The 26,038-nt window shown below is 50.8% G+C and overlaps 4 protein-coding genes across 17 annotated transcripts in view; 2 read left to right on the top strand and 2 right to left on the bottom strand.

The window, feature by feature from the left end:
* Positions 1 to 105: 105 nt before the first annotated feature.
* Positions 106 to 2,157, top strand: PARD6A (par-6 family cell polarity regulator alpha). 2 transcript variants are annotated; one of them, XM_008509510.2, is made up of 3 exons: positions 106 to 429; positions 814 to 1,036; positions 1,277 to 2,157. In XM_008509510.2, exons 1-3 carry the CDS (start codon positions 367 to 369, stop codon positions 2,026 to 2,028), a joined length of 1,038 nt encoding a protein of 345 aa, XP_008507732.1. In that variant the 5' UTR covers positions 106 to 366; the 3' UTR covers positions 2,029 to 2,157. The 2 variants fall into 2 exon arrangements, with proteins under 2 accessions (XP_008507732.1, XP_008507724.1); XM_008509502.2 differs by having other exon boundaries at positions 215 to 429; positions 1,274 to 2,157.
* A 180-nt stretch (positions 2,158 to 2,337) lies between these two features.
* On the bottom strand, positions 2,338 to 6,164 carry ENKD1 (enkurin domain containing 1). Of its 6 annotated transcripts, none has more exons than XM_008509487.2 (8): positions 5,975 to 6,164; positions 5,707 to 5,806; positions 5,415 to 5,609; positions 4,648 to 4,820; positions 3,302 to 3,427; positions 3,037 to 3,200; positions 2,800 to 2,936; positions 2,338 to 2,572 (listed from the first exon to the last, which is right to left on the bottom strand). In XM_008509487.2, exons 2-8 carry the CDS (start codon positions 5,789 to 5,791, stop codon positions 2,355 to 2,357), a joined length of 1,098 nt encoding a protein of 365 aa, XP_008507709.1. In that variant the 5' UTR covers positions 5,792 to 5,806; positions 5,975 to 6,164; the 3' UTR covers positions 2,338 to 2,354. The 6 variants fall into 6 exon arrangements, with proteins under 6 accessions (XP_008507709.1, XP_070469828.1, XP_008507701.1 ...); XM_070613727.1 differs by having other exon boundaries at positions 2,338 to 2,709; positions 5,975 to 6,111; XM_008509479.2 differs by having other exon boundaries at positions 5,967 to 6,103.
* Positions 6,147 to 8,133, top strand: C3H16orf86 (chromosome 3 C16orf86 homolog). Of its 2 annotated transcripts, XM_008509465.2 has the most exons (5): positions 6,147 to 6,431; positions 6,649 to 6,878; positions 7,251 to 7,468; positions 7,572 to 7,748; positions 7,973 to 8,133. In XM_008509465.2, exons 1-5 carry the CDS (start codon positions 6,327 to 6,329, stop codon positions 8,020 to 8,022), a joined length of 780 nt encoding a protein of 259 aa, XP_008507687.1. In that variant the 5' UTR covers positions 6,147 to 6,326; the 3' UTR covers positions 8,023 to 8,133. The 2 variants fall into 2 exon arrangements, with proteins under 2 accessions (XP_008507687.1, XP_008507681.1); XM_008509459.2 differs by having other exon boundaries at positions 6,158 to 6,431; positions 7,572 to 8,133.
* A 4,661-nt stretch (positions 8,134 to 12,794) lies between these two features.
* GFOD2 (Gfo/Idh/MocA-like oxidoreductase domain containing 2) overlaps positions 12,795 to 26,038 on the bottom strand; it is a 40,728-nt gene continuing 27,484 nt past the window's right edge. For 3 of the 7 annotated variants that reach the window (XM_070613721.1, XM_008509534.2, XM_008509541.2), the window contains exons 2-3: positions 24,407 to 24,752; positions 12,795 to 14,376 (exon numbers count right to left, since the gene is read on the bottom strand). In XM_070613721.1, coding sequence (XP_070469822.1) covers positions 13,478 to 14,376; positions 24,407 to 24,665 — 1,158 coding nt within the window. In that variant the 5' untranslated portion in view covers positions 24,666 to 24,752 and the 3' untranslated portion in view covers positions 12,795 to 13,477. The remainder of the gene's footprint in view (positions 14,377 to 24,406; positions 24,753 to 26,038) is intronic. The other 4 variants (XM_070613722.1, XM_070613724.1, XM_070613725.1 and 1 more) reach the window with 2 other exon arrangements.

Below are 26,038 nucleotides of genomic sequence, written 5' to 3' on the forward strand. Positions count from 1 at the left end.
TATGACTCATCTACAATATGCGCGGTCTTGTAAGGCCGGTAGAAGTAACGGTACACAGCACTCAGTGTCACTTCCCTCACTCTCCTTTCGGATTGGCCGAGCCCCTCCCCCACACTCCGCGGCGCGCGGATCGTAGCGTAATGACGAAAGAGCACGAGAAGCCGTCCACCCCCATCTCCGTTTCCTAGGAAACGTGGACTCCGTGTTCCACTCTCCGTCGCTACCCACTTGACGTCATGGTCTGGATGGGAGGGCGGGGCAAGCGCTATCGCTAGGGGCGGGGCGGCGTGGGCCGGCCGGCCGGGCTGTGCACCTGCACCTCGGCGGGCCGCCTGGGGCACCGTCCCCGGCCCGCCCGGCCCCGCCATGGCCAGGCCACAGAGGACCCCAGCGCGCAGTCCCGACAGCATCGTCGAGGTGAAGAGCAAAGTAAGGGCCCCTCCGACCCCGGCTCCGTCCTCGACCCTAGGCGCTTCCAATTCCTTCATTCTCCCCTTCCTGGCTCCTTGGTCGCCACTACCTTTTTCTCTTCTCCATCCTCCACGTCCCATTCTCCAGCTTTTCTTCTCGCTTTCCCCTATCCATCCTCCTCCCTTCCACTGCCGGCCTCCAGAGTCCCTCTGTGGCCTGGGTACCTGGAGGGCGGGAGAAGACCTTGGACAGCGTCCCTTGTTCTGGTGCTGAGGTCTGGGCGTAAGGCTGCAGCTGTTGCAGCAGCCCTATCTTTCCTACGCCTGCCACCCGCAGACCTGTGGTGAGAAAGGGCGCGGGCTCCGTCCTAACCCCTCCGCTCCCCTCACCCCCTGCCTCCAGTTTGACGCCGAGTTCCGACGCTTCGCGCTGCCCCGCGCTTCGGTGAGCGGCTTCCAAGAGTTCTCGCGGTTGCTGCGTGCGGTGCACCAGATCCCGGGCCTGGACGTGCTGCTTGGCTATACGGATGCTCACGGCGACCTACTGCCCCTCACCAACGACGACAGCCTGCACCGTGCCCTGGCCAGCGGGCCCCCGCCGCTGCGCCTGCTAGTGCAGAAGCGGGGTGAGGAGGATGGGGTACAGTGGGCAGCCTCTGTGGGGTAGGGTGACAGAGCAGGTCTACGAGGGTTAGTCCATTCCCAGGGCGCCTAGGCTTTACCCTCTGCAGTCCTTGCCCTTGGCCTGACCTCCAAGTGGTAGGAAATAGCTAGAGTGCCCCTTTCCTCAGGCCTGGACCTGATGGAAAAGGGCCTAAGTGGGAGAGCAGGGTTTCTGATCTCAGCGCCCCCCTCTCCTGCAGCAGAAGCTGACTCCAGCGGCCTGGCCTTTGCCTCCAACTCTCTGCAGCGGCGAAAGAAAGGGCTCCTACTTCGACCAGTGGCACCCCTGCGCACCCGGCCTCCCCTGCTAATCAGCCTGCCCCAAGATTTCCGCCAGGTTTCTTCAGTGATTGATGTGGACCTACTGCCTGAGACCCACCGACGGGTGCGGCTACACAAGCATGGTTCTGACCGCCCCCTGGGTTTCTACATCCGAGATGGCATGAGTGTGCGTGTAGCTCCCCAGGGCCTGGAACGGGTTCCAGGCATATTCATCTCCCGCCTTGTACGAGGGGGCCTGGCTGAGAGTACAGGGCTGCTGGCGGTCAGTGATGAAATCCTCGAGGTCAATGGCATTGAGGTGGCTGGGAAGACTTTGGACCAAGTGACAGACATGATGGTTGCCAACAGCCACAACCTCATCGTCACTGTCAAGCCAGCTAATCAGCGCAATAATGTGATGCGTGGGGCATCTGGGCGTCTGACAGGGCCTTCCTCTGCTGGGTCTGGGCCTGCTGAGGCTGATAGTGATGATGACAGCAGTGATCTTGTCATTGAGAACCGCCAGCCTTCCTGTTCCAATGGGCTGTCTCAGGGGCCTCCATGCTGGGACCTGCGCCCAGGCCGCCTATTTCCTGGTGCCCGCAGCTCTCTGCCCTCCCTGGATGATCAGGAGCAGGCCAGCTCTGGCTGGGGGAGTAGCATGCGAGGAGATGGTAGTGGCTTCAGCCTCTGACAGGCAAGGATGCAGCTCCTTACCACTCTAGGCTTCTGGGACATGGCAGGGACTTCCCTAGTGGGGGTTTTTAGTTTGCTTACAGGGCCCTCTCAGTCTGGGGAACATTAAAGGTTTTCTACAAATGCAGTCATGGTCCTTCTGTGTCCCAGCCCTAGCCTCCTCCCTGATCCCACAATCTTGCTTTCTGCCCTGGATGTGAGGCAAGAGTGATAAAGGCAGCAGGGAGACCTTCCTGCAGTCAAGCAGCAGGAGGGCCACCAGGCTTGGCATTTCTAGGATAAGAAAAGCTCTTATGGAAACAAACCCCACTGTGTACAAAAGTTTTAATTTTGACAAAGGGGTAAAGAGGCTGGGATGGCCCTTCTACAACCACCAGTGTCTGGAAAGAGTGCTCTGGGGATACTGCCCGCTCCACTGCTCCTGTCTTCGGACTCCACTCTGTGATGCGGCCCAACCCTCTTTGCAACCATGTGGCGATCCTCAGTGAGGATCTCCATCACTGTTCCCATAAAAGGGCTCAGGCATCCATCTTCACAAAGACCTTGGGGCGGGAAAAGATCTTGATGGCCTCTTCTACCTCCACCAGCTTCCGGTCCAGCTCAGCACGGTGGCCTTGAGCCCTCAGTGAGTCTGCACCAGCAGGCAGCAACACCAGCTCACGCAGCAGCTGGCGCTGGCCTACAGGGCACCCAGGAACAGTGAGTGCTGGGCAGAGGTGCATGGTCCCCAGTGGGCTCCCCATCCAGCTCCCCTTGCCCGTGTACTCACTCTGGAGTAGATTGTTCAGTGTTTCTAGCCGCTGGTTCTCAGGCATGCGAGTGTGGCCAGGGGGCATGGCAGGGTCCGGCTGGCTATGCTGGCGGGCCTCTGCCTCCTGCCGCCACAGATCCTTGCGCTCCAACAAGCTGCAGATGCACAGGGTCAGGATTGATGATCCCAGGGAAGATGTTGGCTCCCACCCTCCACAAGTACCCCTCACCCTGGGTGTTGGGCAGTGGAACTTACTAATGGGGCACATGGCCCTTCTGTGTGGCATTGTAGTGTTCCTGGGCTTGCCTTTGCTGCTCCAGCACCTGTGCCAGGACCTGCAGTGAGCGGGAATGCCGCCGGGGGGCCCTCTTGGCAGTGCGGGCATTGTGGCTAATGAAGTCCACACCCAGGCCTGGTCCCTGCAGGACATGGCAAGCATGATGGGGCAGACAGCACTGTATTGTGGCCTGAAACCCCCAGGCTCCTTGCCCCACCTCCCAGGCCCCACACATCCTCTCACCTTAGCATTGGGACCTGATGGGGTTAGCTGGGGACTGGGAACACGGGGTGGTGGGAGCCCAGGGCCGCAGCGGGAATGCGCCCGTAGGAAGTGGGCAGGCTCTGTCCCAGAGACAGGGCTGGGCTCCTGGAGGGCAAGGCATAGCAGAGGTATTAGTTAGGTGGAGGTCAGGGTCTCAAGCCATAAGACCGAGTCTCTGTCCTTCCTGCCTCTCAAGATCTTTCTCTATGCCCAGCCCTATGGGCCTCCTCCCTCTTGAAGGAGCACTTCTCCTCATCAGCATTTCAACATGTGTCTTTCACATCTTTAAGAAAACAACAGGGGCCAGCCCCGTGGCCAAGGGGTTAAGTTCACGCACTCCACTTTGGTGGCCCAGGGTTTTGCTGGTTCAGATCCTGGGTGTGGACATGGCATCACTTGTTAGGCCATGCTGAGGCAGCATCCCACATGCCACAACTAGAAGGATCCACAACTAAAATATACAACTATGTACTGGGGGGACTTGGGGAGAAAAAGCAGAAAAAAAGAAAACAACAAACTACCCCTTTTTCTACCTCCATTCCTGGCTCCAGCTGCCGTTCTCTTTTTCTCTCCTTCCTAGCCAAGTTTCCTGACTCTGTCCCCACCAAGGTCACTGATGGCTGGCCTCCAAGCCCTCAAATCCAGGGTCACTTCCTTGGTCTCATCATCCTCAGCCTGATCCTCAGTAACACGTGGATTTCACTCCTGAGATCCAGACCTGACTCTCCATCTGCTTCCTGGACACACTCCTACCCCCTGGGAGTCCCACAAATGCTTCAGCTTCAACACAACAACATACCACCTTATTGTTTTTTCTCTCAATCCTGCTCCTTTTTATGAGACCACTGGGTAAAGAAATGGTGCCACTATCTATCCAAGACAGAATCCCACCACCATTTCCCTGTCCCTGCCCTTCCCACTGCCCTGAAAAATAAAGGTTGAAAAATGGATTATATGGTCCTTTATGATGTGGTCCAGCTGACTTCTTAGCCCAACCTGGTGCTCTTCTCCCCTCACAGTGAATTGTACACAGTATCCCCACTGCCCACACTCCCTCTGGACTTAGGACTTCTATCTGTGAGATTCCAAATCTATAGAATGTTCTCTTCCATTCTCTCCTTGCCTAATTCATACTTGACCCTCACCCAGCCATCACCACTTCTGAGAAAGCCCTCAGCACCACCCTACAACAGAACCAGCTATCTCTTAGTCCCCTGTTACCTAAGTCCCCCATGATTCTCCTCTCTCCCCATAACTCAGATCAGGGTATAATTGTCTGTTGGCTAACAAGATAGACAATACTTCTGAATCGCTGAGGCAGGTACCTGCAGCTGGGCCTTGACACGAGACTCCACTTTGTCATATTTGGGAGAGCGCCACAGAGCCTTCAGGGGCCTGGGCTGGCCCTGCTCCCGGCTGCGCTCCTGCTCACGGAAGCGCTTCTGGATCTCTCTGATCCTCCTCAGGTTCTCCTTCTCATGGTCTTTAGGGTCCTTTCCTGCAGAAAAGATGTTGCCAGGATCTGCCCTAATACAGCCCATGCAATCCATCTCACACCAGTTCACACACAGGCCCATACCCTGCCTCCTACAGAAAGATCTCTCTGACCTCTCCATCTAAGTTAGACCCTATTCACATACTCCACCTCATCACCTTGTTCCCTTCCTGATATAGTAATCTTCTTTTATCCTTGATTGTTTTCTACATTTTTATTGTGAAGTGTACCATTAATCATTTGGTATATCATATTCATCTCTTCACTTGTTTATTGTCTCCCACATTGACTCCATGGTGGCCCATGCTTGTCTTCAACCTTGTCTAGCACCTCTAGGGCCTGGCACATAGTAGGCACTCAGCACACAACGCTTCACTGTTGTTTGAATCCATGAAGCTGATCTAGGGTTTCCCGGGACTATCTCATTCAGTCCTCTCCTGTGAGGAGGTAATGCACTTTCCCCTTCTTTTATAGTTGGAGAAACTAAGACTCAGAGAGGCAAAGCCTGAGGCCAGGTCCAGAAAGGAGGAGCAGCCGCTTTTGATCTTAGCTTTTGACCTCAGACCCACCTCTCTGGCCGTTCTGCCCGCAACTTACTCTTGGGAGAGGCCCCTGGGCCTAGAGAGATATCCCCGAGTTGCAGCAACACGCCCCCCACGCCATGCCGGCCACTCTCCAGGATCTCTCGGGCTCCGGGACCGATGCGGGGGCCGCGGGGAGGGGTGGCGTCCTGGTCCAGGTCCAATGTCAACAGGTTCAGCTTCGGCGCGTTTCCCTCAAGGCGCCCTTGAGCTGAGGGGCCGGACGGGGCGGAGTGCGGGGCTCAGTGGTGAAGCGGGGCGGGAACCTCGCTCAGGCCTCGCCGGGGCGGCGGCACCTCCCCACTCACCCGAGGCCGATCGCCGGTAGTAGTCAGGACAGAGCGTAGGGTCTGGGGGGATGGGTCCCGAGATGCGGGACGGGCCCTCGCACATGCCGCCGTCGTCGCCCTGCAACAGTAGACCGAGGCCTGCAGGGCTGAGTTATCTCCGGCCCCGGAACCCTGTCCTCAGCCCGGTACCCCGTTCCTGCCTCCAGACCCTGATCCCGACTGTGCCCTCCATTCCCTCCCGGCCCCCGCCCCGCCTCCCGACCCCGGCCTGCACTCACTGCTTCACCTCCTAGCTCACTTCCCTGCCGGGTTCGCGGCCCCTCCCCTGCAACACCTGCGCAGGGGGTTCACCCGAGCCGTTTTGCCACCCGGGGCTGCAACCCGCCGGGTTTGCTGTTGCCAGGCAACAATAGTTTCCGTCCCTGAGGTCAGGGGGCCAATGCCTCTGGCGCAAAGCCCTCTGGGGCTTGTAGTTCCTGCTGAGAGTGGGGGCAAAGCAGCCGCTAGTAGCCGTTCCCACCCCAGCCCTCGCCTCCCAGCTTGTCTCCACGACCAGCGCAGGGTCTACCAGTCCGGCCCCTCGGGGTCCGTCCATCCCCACCAAGCAACTGTTGAGGATGCTCTGACCGCGTGCAGCCATGGCCTCAGCAGGGGCCGAGAAGCGGCCAGGCACACAGGAGGAGACGGCCGTGGGGCCAGCACAGCTTGCGGAGGCGCTGGGTGGCTGCGCTCGGAGCTCTGAGGTGACCATCAGGCTGTCTAGCCTTCAAACACTTGGCCGCAGTGCTCTACGAGGCAGAACTCTGTGCGATGACCCCCTAACTGCCAGGGCAGGCTCCATAGGCGGGGAGGGGCATAGGCTGGTGCCCTTCACCCGCATTTGGTGTCTGATGTCAGGTGTCTAATGACGGATCCCTGTTGCCTGGCCATGATAATTAGTTACCTATGTGTCACCTCTAGTGTCCAGTGATGGGAGAACAGTGCCTGGTGCCAGCCCATGGGGCCTGCCAGACCCAGAGTGCAGACAAGTGTCCAGCAGGATCAGTCTCAGAGCCATTGCTCCAGCAAGAACGACTCAAGCTGGAGGAAGAGAGGCTCAAGCCAGAGGTGGAGGCACTAGAGGAGAGAGGCCCCAGGGCTATGGGCTCTACTGTGAGGCCCAGTCATGGTCCGAAGAGGAAGCTGGTCAAGTGAGGGGGCTTTCAGAGGGAAGGAGCTGCAGAGCTGGGGGTGGGGGGGGATGGACTTACACCCCAGTAGGATTCCTAAATCCATCCTGTACTCCTGTAGGGTGCATCCTTATTCCCTGCCACCACCATCACTCCTCACCCCTTCTGTCCCTCAAGAGCCCTGGTGTAGGGAATATCCAGAGAGTGAGTCTCAAGGCCTTGAAGGGAACTGAGCTCACATGAGTTCTCAGCCCCTGACCAGCCTGGGGCCTCACTGACCAGAAAAGGGACAAGAATCTGGGCCCAGGGTGGTGGGCAGGCAGGGATATTCCCTAGGTTCAGGACAAAGGAGCCAAGGCTGAAGGCTGGGTCCTCAGGCCTCCTGTCCCCCAGCCTCCCAGGACCTAGTCACCAAGCCCATCCTAGGGCTGAAGCTGAGCTGCTACAGGGGCTGCCGCTGCAGAGGGAGGAACCAGAGAGTAGCCAGAGTGAGCCATCACCGTCTGCCAAACAGCACAAAAAAGCCAAGAAGCGCAAGAGTCTGGGGGCCCCAGTGCTCCCAGCTATGGCCAGCACAGTGTCTGCACCCTCAGAGACCATGGGGCTGGAGAGTGAGTGGCAGTGCCTGGGCCTTCCCGTTTCCCCCTGCCTGCTGGACCCTTGACAGGGCACAGCATGGCACTCTAGCCCCTGCCCTGCCCCGGGTCCTTTCAGGAAAGGCCCAGCGCCTGAGGCCCCTGTACCAGTACATCAACTATTGCAACCCGGAGTTGAACCAGGCAGGGGAGGGGGACAGGGAGGCAGAGGCCGAGGTGGACCCTGAGTTGGAGCTGACCCTGGTTCCTGAGGAGGCAGGTGTGGAGCAACTGCAGGCCTTGCTGCACGTGGCAGGTGAGCTGGGCTCAGGCCTCACTTTGCCCTGCCCCAATACATTCGTGTTCCCCACCCATGCTCTAGTTCCCCTGGGAAAGGAGGCTGGAGAGAAGCCTAGGGGTTTGCTCAGCTTGGGGGTCAGCGGCTGCCTCAAGGCTGAGGTGGATAAGTCAACTCAAGTGGACATTGACAAGATGCTAAGTGTCTGCATGGCTTCACTTGTACCCCCACTCTCTCCTCAGTACAAGTGACTGTCCCGCCCCACTCGTGGCTCCCCTCCACCCAAGCCTGAATCACAGCAGCAGCCTATGGGCCTAGGCCCTCAGGTGGAAGGGGGAATTTGGCCTTTGCCCCAACTTGGGACCTTGGACTTGCTGAAAATAAATGTTTTCCTTTTCTCAGACTGTGATTCCCCAAATAAGCTGCCTGAAGAGGAAGAGGCTGGGAAGAAGGGTGGAGGACTCCCCAGTGCAGGGTTTGAAGCCTGACTGGTCATCTGGATTGCCCAGGAATTTGACAAAAATATAGATTTCTGGGCACTATCTCACACTTAACGGAATCAGAATTTACAGGCGTGGGGCCTTGTTCTATGTATTTAAAGGCTCCTCAGATGAACCTGAAGGTCTGATAGGAGAACAGTGGGGATGGAGAGGGAGGTGATAAGGAGGAACTTGGGGCAGAGAAAGGAAAGGGACTGTCAGGTCATGGGAAACAGGTACTTGGTCTTGCTCCATCTCCCAGGGAAGGGGCCTGCATTTGGTCTGACCTCGAGGGGGCCAACACTTGGGATTCCTACTCTAGGGTGGCACAGTTGACTTATCAGTGCCAAGAGTGGCAGCTTTGAAATGCTTTCCACTTATTGCTAGACCACAACTGAACCAGACTTTGCCCCCAGAGTGGCCCCTGGTGAGAGAGGCATCGGTCCCTTTTTCCCGGCAGGCAGGGGATGATGAATGACTGCTGCTTCTTGCCCTCAGGGGTCTCCGGGAGGAGGCAGCCAGTGTTATTTTGGAAACCCTCATATCCTGCTGCCTCCTGATCTTCCTACATGTCCCTGAGACACCTTCAACACAGGGAATTCCAAATTAAATGAATAATTTCTCCCCCCTCCAACCTGCTTTCCCTCCTGTATCTCATCTACACAAATGTTCAAGCCAAAATCCTGAGTGTCACCCTAGACCTCAGACCTTATCCTGCTCATTGACTCCTACAAGCTAATCAGGTATCAAGGCTGGTAAATCTACCCTCTCAGACTGAGACCCTCTTGGACCCCATGGTCAGCACCCTTGCCTGGGACACTGTCATCTCTGGGCAAGAGCTCACTAGTCTCCCTGCCTGTGGTCCCTTGCCCCAGCAATCCTGCTACATACCCCTGAATCCCTGATGGTGTTGCTTCCCCTCTAGCACCCTGCTCCTCTTGCCCCAGCTGCCTGTAATTCCCTGACCAGCCACACCTTTTCTTACCTTCACTCTGCACGTGGGGCTTCTCCTGTCTGAAATGCCTTTATTCTCTCATCCCTCCACCCAGCTAGTGCACACGTACCCTCGAAGACTCCAGGCATCTTGCTTCCTGCTGAGTTAGGCAGCACCCAGTATTGCCCTGCATTGTAGCATCTACATATACTATCACTGTGGGTTATAATTGTCTCCAGGACTAGACTGTGAACTCCCAAGGGCACACATCACCACATTACATCACCAAGCAGAGGGCCCCCATAAAGGCATCAAGATCAGGAGACCAAGGTGGGGAGCTGAGGAAGCTGCAGAGGGACAGGTCAGGATCTGAAAGGCTGAGGCCATCCAAAGTCCAGAACCATGTGTGGGAACCCTGGAATAATGGCCTGGTAAGGTCATCAGAAGGGATGGGGTGGGCAGGCCCAGATGGAAGATGTAGGAAGAAAATGGGGACCGTCCTAGGCTGCTGCCTCCTTTAGGGGTCACTTAGATGCTCACCAGCCCCATGGCAAAGCCACAGGGCAAGCCATGGGATGAGGATATTTCTTCTTTCCGCCTACATTTTTCCCTGGGGAGTGATTTTACCACCCCAGGAGATACTGTCTATAGGGATGAACATGGATTCTCTGGGATTTTTCAGAGGTAGAGGGCTCTTCAGATAAATGAGCTTGACCTCCTCACTATGGCTGAGGAAGCAGAGGCCTGGAGAGAAGTGGCCTTGCATGAGACCACACCCTGGGCCCCAGGGAGGCCCTGCCCTTTCCAGAGCTCTGCAGATCTGTGGACCTGGGAGCTCTCTGGCTAAGGCCTGACCCAAGAAGGCCAAGCAGATGCTTTCTCTGTATGGTCTCCAGGGATAGAGGTGTGGGCCAGGTCAGCACTGATAAGGAAGCACTGTTCTTATCTTTCAACAGGTGATACAGAAAATAGTAACCATATTAGAAAGAACCAGTCTACATTTCCTGAGGCCGATTACCTGACAGGCTTGTCTAAGGAGGGTGGGAGATAGGAGTCACAGAAAGGTACAAGTCACCACTACTGCTCCTAGAAGCTCACTCTCAGGGGGAAATGCTGAGACAGCATGATATAGGGAGACAGGTGCCATGGAAGAGCTAAGGACCAAGGCCATGGGACCACAGGTGATGGGGGTGACTGACACTTTGCCTAGGGGAGAAGTGGTGAAGAGGTAGCCCTCCAGCTGACTCCTGGAGAGAGTTGGGTGGCCTTCCAGGCAGAGGCTATGGCAGGGATGAAGCCTTGCTAGTGTGAAAGATGTTGGCCTCATGCAGGAGGGCCACATAGGGTGGCTGAAGCAGAGGCATGGCCATCAGGAGACCAGGTTGGGTGAGTCTGGGAGTGATCAGAGGGGTGAAGGCAAGGAGGGATCTTGGCCTGACATTTTGGAAGAGGTCGTTTGGGCAGCAGTGTGAAGGGCAGAACGAGGGAGACTGGGGACAGGCAGGAGACTGCTGCCATTGTCTGGGTGAGTATGAGGCCTAGATTTGGTTGGGGGTTGGAAAATAAGCAACAGGTATTTTGGAGTTCTTTTCTAGTTGCTCTATCAGAGAGGTAAAGCTAACTGCATTTTCACTGGTTTGGAAAAACTTATATTTATTTTTGACCCAAGGAAGATCCTGAGATTTGGGAAATAGGCCATGGGAGGTGATGCTGCCTACCTCCAGGAGGGGGCACTGCAGGACAAGCCTGGAACCAGTTGGGCTCAGTCGCCCCTGGGGACAAGCACCCTGCTGGCTTCCTTAGCCACAGGCATCTGGGCCACTTCAAGATACATCTCCTCTCCCGGACCAACCCAAGACACATACAAAGGCAAAGATGTCTGAGAGACGGCCATGGGTCTGGCTCTGGGGAGTGCCAACAGAGGACCTGGGGTCCTCAATAAGCCCACTGCAGTCTGCCCCAGGACTTCTAGGAATCCATCTTTGTAAACAAGAGGTTTGCTGCAGAGTCCTGAAAAACCTAAGAAGTTCCACTGTGGGTCTGCAAGATGGCCCTTTCTTAAGGAACATCTGAGTCAAACACAATGGATGCATGTGCCTTCTTGGTCAATTCCCAAATTTAGGAGGGATTTAAACATCCTAGTACAGGGCCGGCCCCACAGCAGGGTGGTTAAGTTGGCGCACTTCACTTTGGTGGCCCAGGGTTTTGCCAGTTCAGATCCTGGGTGTGGACATGGCACCGCTCATCAGGTCATGCTGAGGTGGCATCCCACATGCCACAACTAGAATACACAACTATGTACTGGGGGACTCTGGGGAGAAGAAGGAAAAAAGAATTAAAAAAATTTAAACTTCCCCCACAAATGTCCTAGTAACACACACAGGGACTGATCTGGAGCTGAGCTGATTGTCCCCAGGAGGAAGGGGGCAGCTTCTCCTTCAACTCTACCAGTGTCTGGTCTGGTGGAGCTCTCTCTCTACAGTCTGCCTCCTAGGTCAGATCAGGCTGAGATTCCTGTTGCAGAGAAGGCAGTAAATTGGATGGGGACCAGAGCAGAGAGGTGAAATGCCTGGGCACTCAGAGGCTGAGAAGCCATAAGTGCTGGGGAAAAAGTAGTTCAAGGTCAGGCTCTGTAGTCAGATAACCCTGACCAGGCTCCTGGCACCATCACTTATAACTCACAAAAGGCAGGTAACTTTGTTTCTCTCTGCCTCAGTTTTCTGATGTGAAGAATGACAATATTAATAGTAGTACCTCATATTGTACTTTGGATATTAAATGAATAATACACATGAAGTATCTACCCCAGGGGGCCCAGCATGCAATAAGCATACTCCAACACCAGCCATTGTTATTTTGTCTCACAAGGACAAGGTCTGAAACCAGAACAATACAGGAAAACAGGCCTGGTGACTTCGATAAAGGGTGCCAAGAGGAAGAGGGAGCCCTCTCTGGGCCTTTCTCTTTCTGGCAAGGAGCCCAAGAGAGGGCAGAGAAAGGGAAGTGTAGAGAAGGGAAAGAGTTTGGTTAATCCTTGCAGGCTGGCAGAAGAAACAAAGGGGGTGGATGTGTCCTTTCCCACCACTCGACTCCACCTGAGGGACATGGTTAAAAGGCTATCCCTGTGTAGAACACAAGAAAAGCACAGCTGGTGTGGTTGGTTGGACCAGGCAGTGTTCGGCTATATGCACCCCAAGGGGCAGCGTGTGAGGCCTTCCTCCTCAAGTTCATGCCATCCAGCCTTCCTGGGACCACTCCTCACCTCCCCTCTCCCAGGGGTCCCCTGGAGCCAACTCCATCGTTTCAGGAACGGAATCAGCTCAAGGAGGCCCCAAACTCTCCCACTATCTCACTGAAATGGCAGGCCCAACAGGCCCCCATCAGGAAGTCTTGAGTCCTTGACTTCCCTGAGGAAGGATTTTTCTTTGGAGGGCTCCTGGAATTTGGCCATGAGGGAATAAGCTGGGAGACAAGTGTGGGCAGTGGCAGGAGCCTATATGGTCTACTAGACTGTGATGGAGCCAGAGCAGGTCAAAGCTGCTGTGGAGTCAAGAGGAAAGAGAAAAATATAAACAATCTATAACAATAAACAAGTCTTCTATTATTAAAGAAACCCAACCTATCAACCAACCAACCAACAACCACATGTCATAGTGTCAGACTTTCTCCTTTATTTATTAACATTTGTCAGATGTTCCAGAGCTCTCCCTTGTCTCCTCTCCACCAAATCAGGGGCCCTATGCCCTAGGTCAACAGCCCCTGAGAGCTCACCTAATGAAGAACCCCCCTCTCCCTGCCAGGGGAGGGACAGCCTGGAGCAGGAAGGGCCTGGCTGCATGGGAAGGAGGGCAGATGCGGATCCCTGAGGGATGACTTACTGTCCTGACCATTCCTGAAATGCCCTAGCCCAGGAAGGACATGGAAACACAGCTCTTGTCATTTTTCCTCAGGCCTGAGGAATCCGCCAAGCTGGCTCCTTGCTGTGCTTTCTCATCTAGTTAGGACCACAAATAGGTTGAAGCCGCCGCCAAGTCAAGCTTTTGCTGGCCCTGCTCACCAGCCTAACTATGCAGAGACCTGGTGGCAGCTCCACTCCATGCACATTGTGCTAGCCCTCTCAGCCATGGAAACCGGAAGGTCACTGCCCTGCAAATCTGAGGAGTAAATGAGCACTGGAGGGGGCGTTTCCCCAGGTTACCTTTGGCCTCACCTGGACCCTGCCCAAGTTGACTCATTAAATGAAAGATACTCTGTGCTATAGCCAAACCCTCCCATCATGGCTCCTGGTTTCTCCCTGGCCCCTTTGCCCTGTGGCAGGGAGCCCATGTGCAGGGTCACAGGTTATTCCGCTGGAGTGCTTCACACAGGTTCTGGTTGGTGTCGGGTTCCTCTGTCAGCACCTCCACAGCCTCCCACTCCCCAGATCGGCTTGACCTTTTGATGGCATCCACCACACTCTGCATATACAGCCCATCCTCAAATGAAGCAGCCATGGAGACGGGGGTGTGGTCCCATGTGCGGCGGTCCCCCTGCCCCTGGAAGGACTGGCGCAGGGCCTGCACCATGTAGACCATGCCCTTCAGGTAGAGCAGTGGGACGTCCTGGAGCCCCTGCTCAGGCAGTCCTGCACCCACAGCCAGAGAGTCCCTCAGTAGCAGCTCCTCCTGTGTGGCAGAGTTCTTTTGCCCATAGAGGTCAGCTCCCCGGGCCACAAGGCGTCCCGCAGAGCCCACCACCATGACCTCGTGCACAAAGGCACCTGGCATGTTGAAGTTAAGTGTTACTGTGCTGCACACCCCCCCACCCATGAGCATCTGGAAGAAGCAGAAGTCATCACTGGTGACATGCCGGATGCCACGGATGGCTGCATTCTGCCTCACGAAGGTCTTGAGCAGCCCATGCACCTTCTCAGCTCTCCGGCCAGTCAGGTGGGTCAGCAGGTCCACAATGTAGGTACCCATGGTGTGAAGGCCCCCACCGCCCATGAGCTCGTCGCAGATCCAGCCATAATTGGGGCTGAGCAGACTTCCCGAGTAGATGCGGGCGTCGCAGATCATCACTGCGCCCACATAGTGCTCTGCAATCAGCTGCTTCATGCGCACAAAAGCAGGCAGGAAGCGCAGCACGTTCCCCACCAGGCTCATCAGCTGTGGGTAGTAGCGTGAGGCTGTCACCATCCGAAAGGCATCCACTGAGGTTGCTGCCTTTTCACAAACCACATTTTTCCCAATACCTGAAAATAAAACACAACAGAAAATCTCAAAGTTCCAAGACATTTACACTGGGGGTAAAAACCCCCAACTCACTTCTTGAAGGCAGACAGATTCAGGAAAGCCTCCTATGAGACCAGACGGTAGCCTGGGACAAGAGGAAAGGTGACTCACTTCAGATGAAAACGGTACCCAGTGACTGGGACTGGAGAAAGAGTATGGGCTGGAGGCAGCAGCGTTAAGTTCTTAAGGGAAAATGAAAGCAGTAGAGGCAGAAGGCGCAAACCAGGAATGGGAAGTAAAAAGAGATGGTATTGATGGTTAATTTTATGTATCAACTGTCCAGGCTACAATGCCCATCAAACATCAGTCTAGATATTGCTAGGAAGGATTTTTTTTTTCAGATGTGATTAACATTTAAACCAGTAGACTTTGAATAAAGCAGATTACCCTCCATAATGTGGGTGGGCCTCACCTAATTAGTTGAAAGCCTTAAGAAAAAAGACAGGTTTCCCAAAGAGGAAGGAATTCTGGCTCCAGATGCAAGTCTACAACATCAACTCTTGCTGAAATTTCCATCCTGTTGCCCCACCTTGCAGATTTCAGACATCAGCTCCTACAATCACATGAGCCAATTCCTTAAAATAAATCTCTATCTCTCTCTTTCTATATATATCCTATTGGTTCTGTTTCTCTGGAGAACACTGTCGAATACAAGTGGGCTGGAGAGGTGGACATGCTTCTTGGACATGCCTATATACTTTTATGTATTTATTAGATCACTAGCTTGAGGCAAGAAAATCTAATCTATATTCCAGGGGATGGGCTTTGCACTCTCAGTTGTAACTGCAGAAAGGGCTCTAAGATTCCCTGCAGATCATTCTCTGAAAACACTGCTCCAACAAAGTTAGTGTAATCAAAAGGCCAGAATGGGGCTGGCCTGGTGGTGCAGGGGTTAAGTTCACACGTTCTGCTTCTCGGCGGCCCGGGGCTCACCAGTTTGGATTCCAGGTGCAGATGTCGCACCGCTTGGCAAGCCATGCTGTGGCAGGCGTCCCATGTATAAAGTAGAGGAAGATGAGCATGGATGTTAGCTCAGGGCCAGTCTTCCTCAGCAAAAAGAGAAGGATTGACAGCAGTTAGCTCAGGGCTAATCTTCTTAAAAAAAAAAAAAAAAAAGGCCAGAAAACTAGAGCCGAAAGGGAGTGAAACCATCTTTTCTATCCTCATACCCATTCTGACTACACTGCAGCTAGGAGGCACTCAGAGAGCAAACCAAAGCTAGACAAAGCCCTGAAGAGAGAGAGCTAGAGGACTGAGCAGCTTCTATATGAGTAAAATAAAAAGATGAATACTCCTCCATGTTTTAAGAAGAAAGCTCATGCAGGTACAAGCAGCCATAAGACACCAACACCTGGGGTATTCCTGTGAGCTTGGGGTGGTTCAAGTAGAAGGAAGCCCTATGCTAATACCTTCAATGGAAAACTTTCAAAGCCCAAAAAGCAGTATGGACTAGACACACACAGGTTTATTGGTGATGGAAAGCTGGGGAAAGGTGAAAACATCCAGTTATTCCATTACTCGCTGTACAGACACTGCCCATGGTAGGCTACTCAAACCCCACTACCCCAATTCCCCCCAAGAAGTCATGGGCTTCTTGAGGGAATAAACTCAAGGTCTGGTGAGAATACCGAGCAATTCTCCCTGCAGATGGCAGGATCAGGGAAGGCTTCATAGGGGAGTGACACTGGGTTATCTTAAAGGGAGCAGATGTTCCAGGGAGCATAAGGGAGAAAGGGCATCCAGACAGAGGGAACTACATGTGCAAAGGCACTCAGGTAGGAAAGGGCCAAGAGTTGGAATTCCTGAAGTCCTGGGTACACGCTAGGAAATGGGCTGGAGTGGTTACATAGCACCTATAAGCAATGTGGGAAACTGGACAGATGGTTGGTAGTATCACTCACAAAGATATTCAAGGGGGGGTGGGGGGGGGGACGGGGGTGGAATCCAAAACTGAGCTCTTTTTTGATACTCCCCTCCCCAAATCTTCCCCATCTCAGTCAACGGCAACTCCATTCTCCCGGTTTCTCAAGTCAAAATCACTGGAGTCACTTCTCACATCCCACTTTCAATCATCAGTAAATCCTGTTGGCTTAGCCTTCAAACTATATCCAGAATCTAACAAGTTCTCACTACTACCACTGCCACCTTCCTCATCCAAGCTGCCACTCTCTTTTTGCCTGGATTATTGCAACAGTAACTTAACTGGTCTCCCTCAGTCTCTTCTCAACACAGCAGCCAAGGCAATTCTGTTGAAACTTAAGATGGATCACAGCATAACTCTGCTTTGCATAAAACCCTCTCATGGCCTCTCACCTCATTCAGAATAAAAAGCCAAAGTCCTTACAGTGGCCTACCCACAGGACATACATGGTCTGCGCACCACCCCAAAATTTTCTTTTTGATCTCTTTGCCTACTACGGTTCCCACCTTTCCTCACTCTGCTGTAGCCACTGAATGTGAGAAGGGGGCTGTTGTGCACAAGGGCCTGGTGATCATGGAGAGGCAACAACAGCTAAACAGAGGACTGACAGGCAGGGCCAGGCCTCAGTGTCTTGGGCTGGACTACCTTGTGTGCTTTACTCTTCCAGCTAAAGACCATCTTGGACAAGGTGCACAGTTAGGCTTCTCCTCCAATGGCATCCTGGGCTCTACTCTCACACTCCACAGGCACTTCCAGTTGGAGGGGCAGCCTCCAAGCCTGGATGCCCATATCTCCAGGCAACCAGGTCAATACTGTGCCTTTTCTGGGTATGTGCATCTCCAATAACCCTGGTGTTCATCCCCTTGGTCCCCTGAAAGTTTTCTGAGTGCTTTCAGATGGGGCAATGGCTGGGACACAGATAATTTCTGGTAGCCCAATGCAGGTTGCAGCTTCCTCTGATGGACATGGATTCTGATCATACAGGCTCAGGGGGGGAACTCATCTGGCCACCTTGCAGCAGAAACCATGGTAACCATAGGCAGTAACTCTTGCAACAAAAAATAAGAAAACTATACAAATGACTGATGTCCCACATGATGGATAAGCCCCATGACAATTGACTCCCAGGAAGGGCCACTTATTGGTCATGAACTCAAGCTTTGGAGCCAGACATTTCTGTGTTCAAATACTGGTTCTCTCACTTCACTGCTGAATGACCTGGGATATTTCTTCTTCTTTTTTTTTTATTGTAAAGATTGGCACCTGAGCTAATAACTGTTGCCAATCTTTTTTTTCTGCTTTATTTCCCCATATCCCCCGGTACATAGTTGTATATCTTAGTCGCAGGTCCTTCTATTTGTGGCACGTGGGACGCCGCCTCAATGTGGGCTAACGAGCAATGCCATGTCCGCGCCAGGATCCAAACCAGTGAAACCCTGGGCAGCCGCAGAGGAGCACACGACTTAACCACTTGGCCATGGGGCTGGCCCCAAGACCTGGAAATTCCTAAATCTCTCTGGGCGTGGGTTTACTACACTGTAAAATGGGAGTCATATTCACCTGCAGGGTAGAAGAGAAGACTAAGTCAAATGAGGCAATATATGTAAAGTGCCTGGCCCAGTACAGCTCTGTCAACGGTACATTTTATTACCATCACCATGGGAGAGACCCAGCAGACATCATAAATACAGAAAAAAATGGCCCACTGTGACTTATATTTTAAGACTCACATGAAAGCTATGTTTTCTAGGCCAATAATTTTGACGTTCAGTATTTTAAAAATTTGATTTTTAAAAAAGAAGTTTTAAAATCAACACGAACATGCATGAGTTTTCTTACTATATGTATTGTTTATCAGGTCTCTCACAGAGATAGGCCCAGCCCAGCCCTTTGGAATCACATTCTGAAAAAGTCCATCAGAGATACTGTGGTACTTTTGGCCAATCCTTCCAAGCTCCTCTCACTTCCTCTCCCCTCCCCAGCTACCCTGACCCTCAAGAACCCCACAAGCATTTGCCATTTGCACATATGGGATTCTCAGACATGAACTCCCAGTGTCATGAACCTCAGTCCTATAGCCAGGAGGAACACGTGGATCAGTAGCCTATGATATAATTCAATCTCTTCACTTTACAAAACTCTTAAATTTCCTGCTCTTCTTTAAATAACAACAAAAGCTTTACAACAGATGCTGGCAGGACAAAAGGAGAATGGTTAGCCAAATGTCACATGACCAGGGAAGGGAGCAGTGTGGATAGGTCAGGGGGCCAAGGCAAGGGGAGAGGCCCTCACACCGGGGTCCAGCAGGAGGGCGCCCTGCAGGGAAAGTAGCCCTGATTGCTATCACTGTCTGCTCTTGGAGAGTCTCCAATGCTTCCCCATACCTGTGGGATTTTAGGATTGGGGACAGAAGAATCACAATACTGGGTGAGAATTTTGCCACTTGGCTGTGGAACGCATATGGCTGACCAGGGAAATAATGAGGAAAATAGGTTCTCAGACACAAATACCCCATCTGAGAGTTGCAGCTCTGGTCAACCCAGAGGTTTCATGCTGTAACTACTCACTGCAGGGGTGGGGGTGAACATTGCAGTGCGGGGTGGAGAGCAGGTAGGCTGGGAGGAAAAGGACTTTTGTGGCCACTGGGAGTTTGGTGGTATTAAAACTAGGATAAGCAATCTCTGCTTCATGCCATGAGAGGTCAGGGAAGGGGGAGAGACCTCCTTTCTTGAGCCCGAACAACAGGAGAGCTTTTGAACTTAGGACTCAGTAGTATTATCAATGAGGGAGCTAAAGCCTATCTTGAGTTAAACAGGTTCCTGTAGGCCAGGTGTACAGGGTCTTCACCTTTAGGAAGACTTGGGTTGCTGTGAAAGACATATTTATGTAAGTTTATCTAGCTTTCTTGCTAGGAAGTCAAAGGAGAAATTAAAGAAACTGAAAACTGCTTTTTGTCTTCAGGGAATGGAGAAAACACGGATGCTAAGTGCTTATTAGTTCAGATTTTCTGGAGTGTGAACAAGTTTCAAGCTGCAAGCCTCTCTCCAGTTCATACTCCCCAGACTACCTAGGAGTGAAGTGCCCTTGAGCACAAGAAGCCCGAGAAGCTGCCTCAGACTACCTCTTTGTTCCCTAGTAACACATCACAGATTGACAGCTCTGGGTCCAGGACACCATTTCCTTATCTAGAGGCCTGGGACTAGATAAATGATTTTAAACAGCAGGGTAGAGAAGCAGCCCAGGAAAACCATCACTATTATGTTTTATAAAATTCAAGGATTCTACCTTTTTTTTTTTTAACAAAAAATGTTCCGCTATCAGAAAAATAAGTTTGAAAACCACCAGACTGAATCATTCTTGCCCACGGCCCATTCTCTACTCTTTCCTGGATTGCAGGCCCGTATTAGTCCCCAGGCTGAAACAAGCAGACTGGACTTGCATGGGTAGAATTTGTGAATGCCTTCATTCAACCAGTGTGCCAGGCCCTGTGCCAAGCACTGGGGATACAACATCTGGCATGGTTTCTACCTTCAGACAGCTTACAGTTTAGTGAGAGAGACTGCCATTAATCAAATTATCATATAACTACATGTAGAACTAGACTTGTGATAAATCCAGTGAAGACGATATAAACGGTAATAATATAAGAGCATATAGCAGGGGCTTGACCCAGACTGAGGGTCAGAGAAGGCATCCCAAGGGACTGGTGTTCTTGGGATTAAATTATCTGGGTCACGTTGCTTGAGGAATGATCTCTTGTTATTTCAAGAACCCATGGGAAAGGGTTGGCAAACTCAGCGTTTTTCTAATGAAGCACACAAGTGCCAAGAACTGGGTACAGAAACTCACCTTTCAGTGACAGATTTAAGAAAACATTCAACTGTGGCAAAGATGCTGGCACACCTCGCACATTGAAAAATATTTTTCTAAACCACTTCTGAACTGAGACATAAAACATATTAGGGTTCCTCTCTCTCTTCTAAGGAATTCATGGGAAAGCTTTAAGAATGAAATCTGAGGTGGAAGGAAAAAAAAAGGTCAAACAAAAGTAGAAAATAAGATGCTATAGAAAGAGTTGTGATACGAGAAGTATACCTCTGGAGGGTAAGTCCAAGAATTAATTTTAGGAAAAAATCAGAATGAGGGCAAGAAACAATCTTTATGGCCTCAGAGATGGGGTAAAAATATAATGATCTAACAAGCTGAGGAAAAAGCAATTTTGCCTATAGCGCTAACACATCGTGAGACATAACCTTAACGTTCCTGGGCCTCAGTTTCTGTTACTGAAAATGAATACATTGGATTGATCAGTGGTTCTCAATCTTGTGCATCAGAATCAGAATCACCCGGAAGGCTTGTTCAAACACAGGTTGCTAGGCCTCCCCCCAGAGATTCAGAAGGTCTGTGATGGGGCCTGAGAGTTTGGATTTATAACAAGTTCCCAGGTGATGCTGATGCTGCTGGTCCAGGGACCTTACTCTGAGAACCTCTGGACTAGACACTCTCTCCACAACCCCTACAGGCCTGACATTTCTCTGATTTTATGCCTATGAATTCCAGAAAAAGAAAACACAGTAATACTGACTGGTATGAAAAGTTTTAGAAGAATCTATGTCATACACGTCCTTATACCTGCAAATCTGTTATCAGTGCTGTATGCCTCACATTATTGCCTCTCAGTTTCTGTGACTTATCTTTTATGATGCGTAGCATAGCACAATGCAAGAAGGATCCTTCACTAAATAGAGGCTTCAGATCATTGCGATAACTTCTCACCGGTTCAAGATGTGGAAGAGCTGATCTAAAATTAGAGTACTTCCACAGCTGTAGAGCTAAGTAATTATGACTTTTTTTCAGCTCTAAAAAGATCAAGAATCTAAAGCTTATATCCTTAATGAAAAAAAGAGACACAGACCCAATAACAGAAAAAAAAAAAAAAAAGGGAGAGACCTATGTGGGAAGAAAAACACAGGAAAAAATGTTCTCATGCCTATATAGAGATTTACACATGGGAATACATGGTCACGTGGAATGGCACTGAAGGTCTTTTGGGATATTGACTCTCAGGACTTTTATTTTATTTATTTTTTTTGAGGAAGATTAGCCCTGAGCTAACTACTGCCAATCCTCCGCTTTTTGCTGAGGAAGATTGGCCCTGAGCTAACATCCATGCCCATCTTCCTCTACTTTATACGTGGGATGCCTACCACAGCATGGCTTTTGCCAAGTGGTGCCAGGTCTGCACCCGGGATCTGAACCAGCGAACCCTGGGCCACTGAGAAGCAGAACGTGTGAACTTAACCACTATGCCACCGGGCTGGCCCAATGAGGACTTTTATTTTTATTTATTTATTTTTGCTGAGGAAGATTGGCCCTGAGCTAACATCTGTTGCCAATCTTCCTCTTTTTGTATGTGAGCTGCTGCAACAGCATGGCCACTGACAGACAAGTGGTGTAGGTCCATGCCCAGGAAGTGAACCCAGGTCACTAAAGCAGAGTGCACCGAACTTAACCACTAGGCCACTGGGGCTGGCCCTGAGGACTTTTAAAAACCTTGCATTTTTGCAATTATCATTTCATGTGCCTGTCCTGTTCCTCATCTAAACTGTGTACAAGAATCAGACACTGTCAGAGCTTTACAGTGGAAAGAATGGGTCCCGCTTTCAAGGTATTAATTTAAACATGTTCCACTAACCCACAGAAAAGTTTTTCACATCTGAGATGACTTTGAATGGTTAGTTTCATTTCTAGGCTACATTCAACTCAGTCAACCTTTTCCTAATGAATATCCAGAGGAGAATCCTATTTACTTTTAAAATGAATTTACCTTAAATAAACCTGCTCTTCCACTTGGGACAACAGGAAAACCTGGCTTTCCCTTGTAATGTGATGCCACTGTCTTTCTTGCAGCACTTGGAGGCAGTCATATATCATGCTGGAAAGGCTGGATGATATCTCCATTTCACGGGGGCCCATAGACGTTGAGAGGGACAGAAATAGGACTAGAAGTGGGGTCGGATGTCAAGGTCAGTTTGGTGCTCTGCTTACAGCAATTCATGCACTCATGCTTAGTCCTTTGGGAAAACTGGAGGAGCTTTCCTGGCTTCTTCCATATGTGCTAAAGTCAAGCCAGAATTCTGACACAAAAAAAGTGAGAGCACACAGGGAATGAACTTTATGGTCACAACAGGCTCAGTGACTCCATTGGGGCCCGAGTGGGCAGTGCCTAAGGGCAGGTCCAGCTGACAGGAGCTCTTCCAGCCCCACCAACTGGGCCCTGGGATCATGTACCTGCAAGAACAGATCAAGGACCCTCATTCACACCCTCCTCCTCCTAACAACAGAGATGCGGAGAGAAGGCTGACACCCCTGCTTCACTGAGGGTGGGGACACAAGATCCCAGAAGCCTCTGTTCATCCCTGTCCTTCCTGTTTATATTAAATGGCCCAAAATGTAGCGTTTTCCTGTCCCAGGAACCAGAAAACAGCAGGTTTATGGCCAAAGAACTCTGAGGTTTCCTCTATGTTTCTACACGGCTTGGAAATGGTCTCTAGCAGAGAATTTAACATTCAAGAAGACCGAGAGCCTCTAAAACTCTGCCTCTGGACACACCTGGCCTCACTAACCTGCATTCATGCCACAAGAGATGGCAAGAAGTCAAGTGACAATGGTAGCTTGATTCCCCTTGAAACTAGCCCTCTGTTAAAGTGTCAGCTTAGGTCTACTTAGTTCTAAACTCAATCTAGGAGCCATTATCTGCCCTCCTAAGAATCCAGGGCCAATGAATAATAGCTCCAATGTCACACATGCTCAGAGAGAGCTCTCTGGAAAAGACAAACCATCTATAATTTTTTGGCTAAAACTTACATGCCCCAAATCAACAATCAGATAGACTCACATTCTTGCTCACTTCAACGAACATTTATCCTTCCCAACCCATTAGGCCAGAGGTGACAGACATCCTCTCATCCTCTGAACCAGGGAGAGACAAGTAGCAGATCTCCACCATGATAGTGGCCAGGAGTGATGGTCAGCTTCATGGTATATCAGTTCCTGGACCCAGAGATCTCTCGCTGCATCAGAGAGACACTTGGTTCCTATCACCTTACATAAAACAATTACTCTGTCAATTAATTACATGATACCTGAATTGTTACTTAAGTCTTTTCTCATTTACCTTGTAGTGTGTGTTATTTCTAGTCTCTTCAATGGGGCTGTGAAAGCAGGGAGAGCTCTGATCCAACCCTCCTTTGAATGTCCAGAATGACATCAGGACAGTGTCTAGCAAACAGGAGGCATTACAAAAAATAATTGCTGGATGAATGTTTACTGGTTTTACTTCCTATTAAATTTAGATTCTGATTTATATAAGACAAAGAGAAGAATTTACCTACAGTTGCCAGGAAAGAGAAGCCCAACAGGAACTGAAGGAGAATAGCTCAACAAACCAGGCCTACCAGGGGTAGGAGGTTGCTGAGCCAACTGCTTCCCAAGGGAGCAGAGATGTGAGCAGGCTGTCCCGTGGATCCTGTCAGGGAAGCCTAGGACGGTCAGAGAGCCTTCCTACCCTCTGGCATACAAGATCTCAAAGTTTGGCAGGAAGGGTGTGCACTCAATCTAATCAAGGACTGACAAAACATGGAAAATGGTAGGCTGTGACACACCCTCCTCTCCTTCCTGTGGTGCTGCACGCCACAAAAATGGAAGAACAAATGCATCAATCACAACTAATTTCCCAGTGCCCAGGTCTTTGAAACTCTGACTTCACAGAGGCAAACTTTACATTGCCTGAAACGTAATAATCTCCAGCCCCAGTGACAGGCCAACTCTTAAGGTATTTGTCTAATTTTTGCTCAGGGATTTACTTATGGGAAGTGGTGAAGGCTGCATCTTTCCCAGCCACTGGAGCACTTCCTCTGACAGCTGTAAGACCCCCTCAATGTGCCCTCCCCAGCACTGCTCCAGGAGTAAGTGCTATCCCAGAGTACTACTACCTGCAGGCCCAAGTGCAAGAAGGACCACCCAGAGGGAGATACAATCTGCCCTTGCTATGGCCTGACTGTCCGTACCTAGAGCCTTCACAGATATTTGCCGGGTGAGTGGAGGGGGGATGTTGATGCACACCAGATCCACATCTTGATGCAGCAAGACGTCATCAGTCCGACTGGTGTAGAAGGTGATGTTCATCTCCTCAGCAAGCTGCTTCGCCTCCTCCTCAGTCTTCCCCCACAGGGCCTCCACAGTGAACCCTTCTGCCCTCAGCAGCGGGACCAGAACCCGGGCGGAGCTGCCGGTCCCAAACACGCCCACTCCTGGGAGCATCTTCATGCCAACTTCTCTGTTCACCAACTCATCTCCTCACAAGAGCCTCCAGCATGAACACGAGCTTCCCACAGTCCTGGTCAAACATGGCTCCTGGAACAGCAAAGCAGCACCCTGGTCATTAGTGAAGGGCACACTCTGCTAAGGCTACTTTCTGGGCAACGAGTTCTCTGCCACAAAAGCACAAACGACTTAGTGCTCCATAAAAAGCTGCAGAAGCTTCTTGCATGGAGACTTCAGAATATTAGCAATATGCATCTACTGGAAGGAGGAAAAATGAAAAGACGAGTAAAGTTGCGTTCAAATCTTTGTTCTGTTACTTAATTTTCTGCGTGACTCTGATCAAATCACTTAACCTTTAGGACCTTACCTGTAAAAGTTCATGATTCTCTGATATTACATTACAGAAAGAAAAAGAAGAGTGGGAAACAAAACCCAGGAAAAGACGAAAGAGAACTACCTAGGCGCTACACAGATTATAATTTAAAAGCTAATGACAGCAAGCATAGGAAAATGTTCACTAGAAAAAAAAAATATCAAAAAAAATTTTTCAGGGCCGGCCCGGTGGCACAGCAGTTAAGTGTGCATGTTCCACTTTGGTGGTCCAAGGGTTCACCGGTTCAGATCCCGGGGCAAGCCATGCTGTGGTAGGCATCTCACATATAAAGTAGAGGAAGATAGGCATGGATGTTAGCTCAGGGCTGATGTGCCTCAAAATAAATAAACAAATAAATAAGATGGAAACAAAAGTATTCAACTAAAAAATAAGCATGAATTTTAAAAAAAGTTTTTCAACTACCAAACCAGAAACAACAAGAAGGATGTTTAAAATTATATTTTTTCTATAAAGATATTCAAGCCAACATTGACTATGATTGTGAAAAACTGGGAAACAATCCAGATGTTCAATAATAGTAATAGGTTACATAAATAACACTATGGAGCCACTGAAAACCAAGAGGTAGAAGGCCCTCAATGACCTGAAACACACTGCCATATATTCATTAAAAAGGGGGAAAACAAAACAATATGTGAAGTATGACATCAACTTTGTTAAAAAAAAAGTGCAAAAGTATATATGTATAAGAATATACAAGGATTTCTATAATATATCTATAAACATATTTCACATATAACAGTAGAAGGACCAGAATATCCCTGAATTTATAAATTTTTTTTTTTTTTTAAGATTTTATTTTTCCTTTTTCTCCCCAAAGCCCCCCGGTACATAGTTGTATATTCTTCGTTGTGGGTCCTTCCAGTTGTGGCACGTGGGACGCTGCCTCAGCATGGTTTGATGAGCAGCACCATGTCCGCGCCCAGGATTCGAACCAACAAAACACTGGGCCGCCTGCAGCGGAGTGCGCGAACTTAACCAC

This window comes from Equus przewalskii, chromosome 3 (assembly GCF_037783145.1).
Source record: "Equus przewalskii isolate Varuska chromosome 3, EquPr2, whole genome shotgun sequence".
In the NCBI taxonomy this organism is placed as follows: Eukaryota; Metazoa; Chordata; class Mammalia; order Perissodactyla; family Equidae; genus Equus; species Equus przewalskii.

What these genes read in the sequence shown, in the direction of transcription:
- PARD6A (XM_008509502.2), top strand. Translation starts at nt 367, where the DNA reads ATGGCCAGGCCACAGAGGACCCCAGCGCGCAGTCCCGACAGCATCGTC. An exon ending in TCGTCGAGGTGAAGAGCAAA is followed by an intron (nt 430 to 813) that starts GTAAGGGCCCCT and finishes CCCTGCCTCCAG; the next exon opens with TTTGACGCCGAGTTCCGACG. An exon ending in CCTGCTAGTGCAGAAGCGGG is followed by an intron (nt 1,037 to 1,273) that starts GTGAGGAGGATG and finishes CCTCTCCTGCAG; the next exon opens with CAGAAGCTGACTCCAGCGGC.
- ENKD1 (XM_008509487.2), bottom strand. Translation starts at nt 5,791, where the DNA reads ATGTGCGAGGGCCCGTCCCGCATCTCGGGACCCATCCCCCCAGACCCT. An exon ending in CTACCGGCGATCGGCCTCGG is followed by an intron (nt 5,610 to 5,706) that starts GTGAGTGGGGAG and finishes CCGGCCCCTCAG; the next exon opens with CTCAAGGGCGCCTTGAGGGA. An exon ending in AAGGGCCATGTGCCCCATTA is followed by an intron (nt 2,937 to 3,036) that starts GTAAGTTCCACT and finishes GTGCATCTGCAG; the next exon opens with CTTGTTGGAGCGCAAGGATC.
- C3H16orf86 (XM_008509459.2), top strand. Translation starts at nt 6,327, where the DNA reads ATGGCCTCAGCAGGGGCCGAGAAGCGGCCAGGCACACAGGAGGAGACG. An exon ending in CCGAAGAGGAAGCTGGTCAA is followed by an intron (nt 6,879 to 7,250) that starts GTGAGGGGGCTT and finishes CCTGTCCCCCAG; the next exon opens with CCTCCCAGGACCTAGTCACC. An exon ending in AGAGACCATGGGGCTGGAGA is followed by an intron (nt 7,469 to 7,571) that starts GTGAGTGGCAGT and finishes GGGTCCTTTCAG; the next exon opens with GAAAGGCCCAGCGCCTGAGG.